General features: G+C 45.4%; 1 protein-coding gene across 1 annotated transcript in view; it reads left to right on the top strand.

The window, feature by feature from the left end:
* Positions 1–10,131, top strand: part of CDH23 (cadherin related 23) — a 598,322-nt gene that overhangs the window by 528,382 nt on the left and 59,809 nt on the right. Inside the window, exon 43 of the mRNA XM_044420488.1 lies at positions 9,905–10,126. Coding sequence (XP_044276423.1) covers positions 9,905–10,126 — 222 coding nt within the window. The remainder of the gene's footprint in view (positions 1–9,904; positions 10,127–10,131) is intronic.

Below are 10,131 nucleotides of genomic sequence, written 5' to 3'. Positions count from 1 at the left end.
ACAGCTGTGCCCGGTGCAGTTTTGTCCTTGGGCAGAGCAATTCTATGGCCACTGTTGGAAAAATTTGGATAAATCCTGTCTGAAAAACATTACTTCTGTGTGCTTTTTGCATTGTGGGATCAAATCCTGTCTTCCTTTTCAAAACCAAGCTGTCACTGTTTAAAATGGCATTCCCCGCTCCTTTCTCTCACCTTTAGCTGTAAGCTACAGTACACAGGCCATTTAGTCCAAATTTACATTGTAAATAGAGGCTTCATGTGCCCTGGCCAATTCAGAATGTCTAGAGTAGATAAGAGTCTTGAGTTCATGCATAGTTTCAGTAGCTTGAATTTACATGTCTAAGCAGACCTGGAGATGGGTTCAAGCTACAGAACTAAAGTGTCAATACAGGCAATTAGAAATATTGTAATCTCATTGTTACTGTGTGATTGACATTTCTTTATCTGTTCTGTATGTGATGACCTCAGAATCTTATTGTAATCTCTGCATTCTGTCAATTGCCCTGTACCTGTGTACCTATAAAATACCCTGCAATGTGTTGAAGCTTGGCAGCAGAGGTCACCTCTGCCTGCCCGGTAATGCATGCATTATCCTGAGTACCGAGGGAACCTTGGGGTAATACAATAAAGCCTCAGATGGTCTGGACACTTGATCTTTCCCACGAACCTGAGTTTTATTCCCTCTTCTCAAATTGAGATTCCGAGATTCTGACACCACTTACATCTAAGACTTAGTCTTCCCCACCCCCATCTCGAGGAGTATTTGGATCCCAGATCCAAAGTAAGAAATACAGTCTCCACCTTGGAGCTGAAGATCCATGTTCAGCTTGCTCCCCACCCTCTTCTGTAGCCAGCATGGAAAGAACTGCGCCGGCTGCTTCTTTGAGGACGTAAGAGCACCCTCAGAGAAGGGGCAGAGGGGGTGCATCACCTTTCCTTCATCCTCCTTCAGAGGGTAGGGTGGGTAAGAGGCTGGAGCTGACAGGAGGCGAAATATCCTGATTGCCTTCCAGCCTCCTCTCCCCCTCCAAAGCTTGCAGCTAGCCAACTGAAAATGGCTGTCCAGCTGATTTACCAGAAGTGAGCAGGAGACCTTGACACTTCCCTCCCCACTGCCTAGGATGTCTGTAAGTGTCTGAGATCAGAGGCTTACGGACATCCCAGCTGAACTGTTCCTTCAGTGGCATGCAATAATTCTTTTGACTGCCCCGGTAAGGATAGGCTTTATACCCCAATGGTACAACCTAAGAGAGCATCGTTATCAAACAGTGATGGACCACATCTGAAAGTCAAGAGAGCTTCAGCAGTGAAGTAGTATAGAGATGATGATGATGATGATAAAAATGAAGCAATGCACATTACCATCTAAACAGCCCCTGCCTGTAAGACAGTTAAGTCCAGAATCTAACATTACCTAACCACACCAAATGTGTCCTAGAACATTTTGGGGGAATGTTGCAGTGCGAGGGCCTTAGGATATGGCATATGTATGAAGAAGGATTCTAAGTAATTGTGAAACAACGTGGGAAGTAGAGAGAGGTGCATGGTAGTGCAGTTGCTTTGTAGCAAGGGATTTCCACATTTAGATACGCACATGATGACGTGCAGTTACAAGATCTTAGGGCGGATGAACTGACAAGCAAATTAAAGAAGTCTACAGCTAGATAAGATGGACCAAAGACAGCTAAAATTTAAATCCAGTTCAATATACGAGTCCAACATATTTGGATTAAGGTTATGTAAACTATTAAATAGTTTGAATTGCAAGATTAAGGGCTAATACAATATTTTAAACATCACCAAGTGCTTATCAGTCACCTAATGTTGTTGCAACCATTGTCTAATATGCTTTCAGCATCAGTAATTTTCAGATAAAATAAGGTCTGCATATATTTCTGTATGAAGCTCCATGCAAATTTCACAGGTTAATGGGCCAAAGGTCTGAGACTTGCCTCTCTTTTTTCCTTTTCCTTTTTCTTCCCAAGGTAGCTGAAAATTCAGAAAAAGTAACAAAAAAGACACCTGGAATATCCCTTGGAGGGTATCTACAGCCTAGTAACTCTTATTGGGGAAGCAAGTATTTCTGTGTAGTAGGAAATCTAGAAGCAAAAAACTGCTTTGTGGCAACCAGCAAGCCCTTTCATCTTCAGATACTGTGGTAATCAAGAAGTCCTGCTAAAGTGGGGACATATTTTCTTTCCACCCCCTGGGAACAATGGAGCTCTATCCGTAAAACAACGTATTTGTATGCTTTTGGGACTGGTGTCTCAGGGAGCATAGCTGGGCACCTCCTAAGGCCCCACAGCCCTGCAGGGGCCATTGGCAAGAGCCCCTTGAAATTGCTTCTCTTCACCATGGCGACCTGCTTGTTCCCCTGTTTCCTGCTCTGGCCTTGACCGCGGAGGAACCGAAGGTACCTTGTGCTGCTTGCTCACTGGCTCGCTGCCCATCAGAGATGCAAGGGGTGGTCATTATGAGGAACAGGATGAGGGGCACAAGCAGTGGCTGCTGATAATGGTGGTGAGAAAGTAGACGCAGTAAGGGAGGGAGCCCAAGGAGGCCGCTTAGCCCAAGGGCACTAAGAACCCTGCAGCCGGACATGTGTCTGTACACTTACAAAGCAGGACTGCTTGATCTATTTCTAACTTAACTTTCAGGGTACGTTCAGCTTACATCAGCGAAACGTTCTGCCCCAGAAGAAGGGGCAAGCTGGACATTTTGAAATGGGGAGGTGTCCCTCAGGAAATTCCAGGCAAACCAGATTAGTAAGTTATAAATCAGTCATGGTTAATTGAATAGACACAATTGGTTCTCCATCCAAGAGTTCCAAGAGCATAATTTGGTCATTGTGTTGTTTATTAAGGAAAGAGTATAATTCAAAACAGCTATTAAATTATGAACACGTCTTTAAAATGCATATATAATTTCATGCATAGAATATTTTAGTTGTTGTTGTGTGCCATCAAGCCATTTCCAATTTATGGCAACACTCCAAAAGGTCCTCTCCTTGACCACCCTCTTGTAAATGCAAGGCTGTGGATTCTTTTATGGAAATGATCCATCTCATACTTGAGCTCCCTCTTTTTCTGTCTTCAGTTTTCCTTAGTATATGTGCATGCAAATACACATATAGTACATGTTAAATAATAACTGCTAACAACCACAGTAAGTATTACTATAATAAAAATGGATCAGAATAAATGCAGCAACATAACTGGTGGTCATGCAGGATTTTTTGTTAGAAAAAGCACCAAAGTTACGCCATAGTGATCATTTTCAAGTAATGGGACATGTGATACTGCATGTGTATGTTCACATAGAGCTATTAAAATGATTATTATAAAAACACTGCATTTCAGCCCCACCTTTTTTCCTCCTGTAATAAACCCATTGCTGCTTACATAGTCCTCTTCTTCACAACAACAGGGTAGGTTATGCTGAGGGTAACCCAAAAGAGCCCAAAATAACCCAGTGAGCTTCAAAGCCAAGACTCAGTTCATCAGTCCAGTACTCTAACCAACATGCCACACTGGCTTTCAGTGTCTGGTTTAACATAAAGGCCAGAATTTCATGATCAGAAAAGGGGGAAAAAAGCAATGGTGACTGCTTTTTCCTGACCCACACATGCAACCTCATTTCCGTAATTGACTGCTCTAGGTGTGGGTTAAGCACACCTAGTGTGGGGAGCAGGAATTGCCTCCAAACTACCCCAGACCCCTAGAACAATCCATTGGGCCACTGGGTTGGGGGTGGCTTGAAAGCCATCCTCTCCACTCACCTTCCCTTATTCAAACAACATGGTGACCTACACCTGATGCAGGTAATTATGGAAATGAGGTGGTATGTGACTGGCATGTATGGATCCGGGAAGACACCACAATGGCTTCTTTTCCTTCCCTAATCATGCAAACCCAACCTCAATGCTGATATATAACCAACCTTCTTAACATTATTTAAAACACTAGGATAACCTCAACATATCATCATATTCTAATTGAGTATGTCCATGTTGCAAAGGCTCTTAGGAATTTAACAAGAATGTTGTCACACCTCATTAAAAAGGTATGTAATACCCATTTCACATCCAAATACCAGGATAGCTGAACTTCAGCAAAGCTTTTGACAAAGTGCCTCAGGATATTCTGGTTAGAAAACTAGCTAAACGTGGGCTGGGTGGAACAACAAAACAGTGGCCACAGAACTATACTCAAGGTTTATCAATGGCACTTTTGCAAAGTGGGGAGAGTTCTGCACCTAAGAAAAGAAACCAAATACCGTATTTTTCTGACTATAAGAAGCCCCCATGTATAGGATGCCCTCCACTTTTCCTGATCTCTGAGCAAGCAAGCTGCTGCTGCGCACGCACCGCCTCCCCGCACATGTGCACCCGCACCAGTCCTCCCCCCAATCGCGCCTGCCCCCCCTCGTGCCCGCGCCTGTGCCCGCCTCCCCCTGCTCATGCCTGCTCCCACCTCTCCCCCCGATCACACCAGCCTCCTCTCCCTGAGTGCACCGCACCCACAACCCCCCCAAGTGAGCCCGTGATCACACCAGTCTCCCCCCACCCAAGCACACCTGCCGTTCTCCTCTTGGCCCCCCCATCTATCAGATGCCCCTCCATTTTTAGGTAAATATTTTTAAGAAAAAGTATCATCTTATACATGGAAAAATACAGTACATCATTACAAGTTGGCTTACCTTACATACAAGAAGGGTCTTGGAATAGTTGTAGTTCACAAGCTGAATATGAGTCAACAATCTAATGTGACTGGCTGCGAAAAAAGGCAAATTATTTTGGGCTTAATAGAAGTTATCACTTCCAAATCACGTGAAGTACTAGTTCCCCTCTATTCAACACTGATCAGGCCAAAAGTGAATAATTTCTTGAGTCCGCTGCCCTCTACCCAGTGGAATAACTAGGGATGGGCCTTGGGGCCAAAGTCCAATGCCCACAGTCCCCTAAATAACCACCAAGACAATGCCAGTTGATAGCAGCAACAGAAGTAAACCCTACCATATTCTGGTAGTTATTATAGCGCTCTGATGTAAGTGAGTTAAAAATAGAACCCTACACATGTTCCTATCATCATTTTCATTGTTGGGGTTGGCAAACATTTTTATCGTTTGAACATATCAAGAATGTTGGAACCACTGTAACCCATGGAATGGTGGCTGGGAGACAAAGAGAAATATTTGAAAGAAATATTGACCCCTGCCCTCAGAAGACCATTAAGTCAAGGATCTAAAGATACATTGTTTAACCACTGCTTCTTTCCCTCTCCAAAAGTATGCAAGTTTAAAGCTTCATGAGATTGTTTACATCAGGTAAAATGGAAAGCCAGCTGGATCAAATGAGTTATTTGGTTTTAGTTACTAATAGGAGGATGATATAGAGAAGTAACTTTCTTTTATGTGCCTGGTGCTTGAGAAATGATGTGAACATAACACCCATATGCACGATTTACTTCGATTTCTGGTCTGTCTGAAGTGGCAGGTGCTGGGAAAAGAGTTCCTGTACATTCCACAGGTTAGAGTGACAGGAACAGGGAGGTGGCCATATCACAGTAAATTTACTGCCCTCTGTCAGGGATGCTGCACAAGCACGTCCAGGTGTGGTGGCAAGGAAGTTGCCTCTTTTGACCATGTTGAAAAAAATGCCCCTTGATTCCAACAAAGCAATATTAAAACAACCAGATAAATGAGTGTTTCTTAAGGTAATTTCATCCTTGAATGCAACGGAATGAGGACCAAAACAAAGACAACAAGAGAAAGGAGGTATCGTGTGCTCACATGTGAAACTAGGAGGAGAAGCTTGCTAGAGGCATGCATGCAAGGATGTCTTTTGTGTGATCAGATAGCACTGCAACCACAGGATGTTTCATAACTGCTGTGCCACTTACTTCATTATACAATTTCCAGAGACTTTGTTTAGGGAGTGTTGCAGAAACAGAATGGCTGCCCAGTGAAATAGTTCAGGCAAGTTAACCTGGTGCCTCCACAGGGCTTTTGGGCCTGGTGTTCAAACTATTCCATAGACATCTAAAATTTGAAGATTGCAGCCAAATGTTGATGTGCTGAGCCTGTCCTCTGTTCTCTTGGGAGAGAAGAGAGGCTGGCTGGTTGCCGTCTATGCCAGTGCTTGACCTGAAAAAGTACTTGTGTTCTTTAGAGTATTCAGTCTAAAGAATACTCTAAAGTATTAGACTGAAAAGTATAAAGGTTATACTTCAGTCTAATTCAGGTTCTCTGAATTTACTCAGGACAACAGCACTGGGAGAAGGAATGTTTAACGTTTCCTTGAGCTGACCGTCCACAGTTCTCCCCACCCCTGCAGCCGCTGTCTTGCCCCACAGTGGAAAATAATAATGATAACAGTAGCAACCACCAGCTCCATCCGGCATTATGTGCATTTCCACCCCGGGGCAGTGCAGCTGTCATGCAGCCTTGGCCAAAGAATCACACATTCCTTCTATCTGGATGGCTGGCCTCTTCCACCAAGCTCGCACATGGAGCGGTGAGGGGGACACCCACCTAGCCAGCCAAATCAACCCTGGCAATTTCACAGCCAGATCAGATCACCCTCACTCCCCATTTCTGCCGCAACATCTTCAGAAGTCATGTAGACTGAGGAACCAGTGTGGGTTGAACTTCCCCTTCCCAAACATCACCGTTCTGATCAGTTTTAGATAGCAGTTGTTCTGAAGTAAATGAAAGTTGGGAGGTTGAACCACAGTGTTCTCATACCACTTTCCACCAAACACTCTGTTGCGAAGTAGTAGTGTGCAAAGTGTATGTTTTGCCCAACACTTGGTTAAATGCAGGCTGTGCCCTCAGAAATAGGGGCCATCTGATGTTCCTTTCAGTGTCTTCTTCACGTAGCAATAGAAGTTAGTGTTGCTGCCCTTTGAACAGTTGTACAGAAGGGAGAATTTTCTCAACCTCAGATTTAGCATATTACAATGTTCCAGGCCACAATTTCTTCTTCAATACCTACTAAACACCCAGATGCCCTGTTTTATTATCCTTAAGCCACTTGATGCAATCCCAATTTACACTGCATCAGCTGCACTGGCCAAAGGTGGCTTCCTTACACATTCCCTCCCATGGCAGCCCCTCCTGCCCCTGCAAAGGCTAAGAAAATCAGAAAACCCTGTTGAGCCGTAGGAACAGGAATTCTAGAACAACTAGACCCATGAACGTGGACACACTCTGGACCTGGTTTTCTCGACGGGGCAGGAAGAGGGTGGTCTGAGGGTGAGGATTTTATGTCTGACACCCCTGTCATGGTCAGATCACTTCCTCGTGAGGTTTGGGCTCGAGAGCGGCCTCTCCCTCTGTAAGGGTGCGGACCCGATTGTGTGGGTCCGTCCCCAGAGCCAGATGGATCCGGACGGATTCCTGAAGGCCCTGGGGGTGTTTCCGGCTGACAAGACTGGTGCTCCTGTCGAGGCTCTGGTTGAACTATGGAACGGGGAGATGACTAGGGCTGTTGACACGATCGCTCCCAAGCGTCCTCTCCCACCAGGCAGAGCCCACTCCTCCCCTTGGTATACACCTGAATTGCGGGCAATGAAGCAGGCTGGGAGACGGCTAGAGCGTAGGTAGAGGAGATCACGGGATGAATCTGACTGAACACACTTAAGAGTCCATTATCGGGCCTGTGCTGTGGTGGTGAGGGCGGCGAAAAAGAAATTCTTTTCCGTTTCCATTGCCTCCTCAAAATGCCGTCCAATGGAGCTTTTTCGAGTGGTACATGGCCTGGTCTGTCCTGGCCCTAAGAAAGATCTGGTTCCACCCTCGAAGGCCTGCTGTGATGACTTTGCCAAGTATTTCAGGGAGAAAATCGCTCAGATTCGTCATGAGCTAGACTCTACTAGTGATTCAGAGGCTTTTGGGGAGATACCAATGTCGCCACTTGGTCCAAAATTAATGGATGAATTTCAGTTATTGCGGCCTGATGATGTGGACAAGGAGCTTGGACGAGTACGTCCCACCACTTGCCTATTGGACCCTTGCCCATCTTGGTTAATAAACAACGCCAAGCACGGGATTGGGATCTGGATCTTGGAAGTGGTTAACACTTCTCTGAGGGAGGGTTGGGTACTTGCCCCTTTAAATGAGGCCGTAGTCCGACCGGTCCTGAAGAAAGCATCTCTGGATCCAGAGATGGCCACTAATTATAGACCAGTGGCCAACATCCCTTTTCTGGGCAAGGTGTTGGAGCAGGTGGTGGTGAGACAACTCCAAGCACTCTTGGATGAAACTGATTATCTGGACCCATTTCAGTCCGGCTTCAGACCCGGGTACGGTACTGAATCTGCCTTGGTCACCTTGTACGATGACCTGTGCAGGGAGAAGGACAGGGGGAGTGCGTCCCTGTTGGTTCTTCTGGACCTCTCAGCGGCTTTTGATACCATCGACCATGGTATCCTTCTGGATAGGCTAGCGGGATTGGGGGTCGGAGGCACTGCTTTGCAGTGGTTCTGCTCCTATCTCAATGGTCAATTCCAGAAGGTGGTGCTGGGGGACTATGGCTCTGCACCATGGCAGCTATGCCATGGCATACCGCTGGGGTCCATTTTGTCCTCTTTGCTGTTTAACGTCTACATGAAACCGCTGGGAGAGGTCATCAGGAGGTGTGGGTTGCGTCAGGAGCCAGGCTGCTGACGGGGCGTTATGTTCACATGATTCCAGTCCTCCGTCAGCTTCACTGGCTTCCCATTGAAGTCCGGGCCCAATTCAAGGTGTTGGTGATGACCTATAAAGCCCTTAATGGCTTGGGTCCTGGTTCCCTGAAGGAGCGCTTATCTCCATATATGCCCGCCTGCCCCTTGAGGTCTGCGGGAGAGGCCCTTCTCCGGGAACCCTCCGTGAAGGAAATTAGGAGGGTGAGTACTCGGAGGAGGGCTTTCTCTGCGGTAGCACCCAATCTATGGAATGCGCTCCCCAGAGAGGTGCACCTGGCGCCATCATTATTTGTTTTTCGGCCCCAGGCGAATACCTTTTTATTCAAATGTCATTTTAATTGTTAATAGTATTTATTCATTATATTCTTTGGCCAGGGCGACTTAATTTATACTGTTAATTTATATTATTTTAAGGAAGTTTATTTATGGATGTGAGCCGCCCCAAGGCTTCGGCAAATAGAGTGGCATAGAAGTCTAAATACATACATACATACATACACTTTCTTGGATGACTAGCCACTCTGGGAGAGGATGGGAGATGTTAACCCTATGATACATTTGCTGGAAGAAGTTATCTGATGGCATGTTAATCACTACATACTTTGGGTTATAAGGGACGGGTCATATTTCAGAGTGCCACAGTTCTGCATTATCCTTTATTTCATGTAGGTGGCACTTCCCCCGAACCAGAAAGCAGGCAATGAAACATATGTTGTGCCCATTAGCATTTAATACTGCATTCATGTTGCGGAAGATAAGTCAATCTTACAAAAACTGGCTTCATTAAAACATCATCTTAAATATGTTATGTTTTTCAGTGGCGCTGCCAACATAATGTTGACTGCGGCTAATCATGTTTACTTCCTTGAAACTCCTGAGCAAGTGTTTTTATTAATCCGTTCCATAACCATGCCTCTTGGATGACATCAACTATTTATGGGAAAACCTTAAAGCTGGATGTCTTTGTTATTATGGGGAAGGATTCTGGTATTTCAACAAACAAATTCCAAGCAGGCTTACACCACACATTTCTTTGTTTGGTGTTGCCCTTGTTCTTTTTCATCCATCAATGTTAACCTTATCAGCATGGCACAGTAACATAAGCTACCCCATAGAACTACATGTTCATGGGTGAAGACTTGAATGGTTGACTTGTACTTGATTCTTTTTTCTTTTCCCCCCTCGCATGATCATAAATGCATCCGTGTTTGTTTGCAGGCCACTACTACGGTGTATGTAACCATCCTAGATGAGAATGACAATGCCCCAGTATTCCGGCAGCAGCTGTATGAAGTCACCCTGGATGAGGGCCCAGGCACACTCAACGCCATCCTTATCACCATCAATGCTGTGGACCTTGATGAAGGTCCAAATGGCACAGTTACATATGCCATCATCGAAGGAAACATCATGGGCACCTTTCACATCAATGGCACTACAGTGAG

Source organism: Varanus komodoensis, unplaced genomic scaffold, assembly GCF_004798865.1.
Source record: "Varanus komodoensis strain SLA01 unplaced genomic scaffold, ASM479886v1 scaffold11, whole genome shotgun sequence".
In the NCBI taxonomy this organism is placed as follows: domain Eukaryota; kingdom Metazoa; phylum Chordata; class Lepidosauria; order Squamata; family Varanidae; genus Varanus; species Varanus komodoensis.
This window is presented reverse-complemented; position numbering and strand designations above follow the sequence as displayed.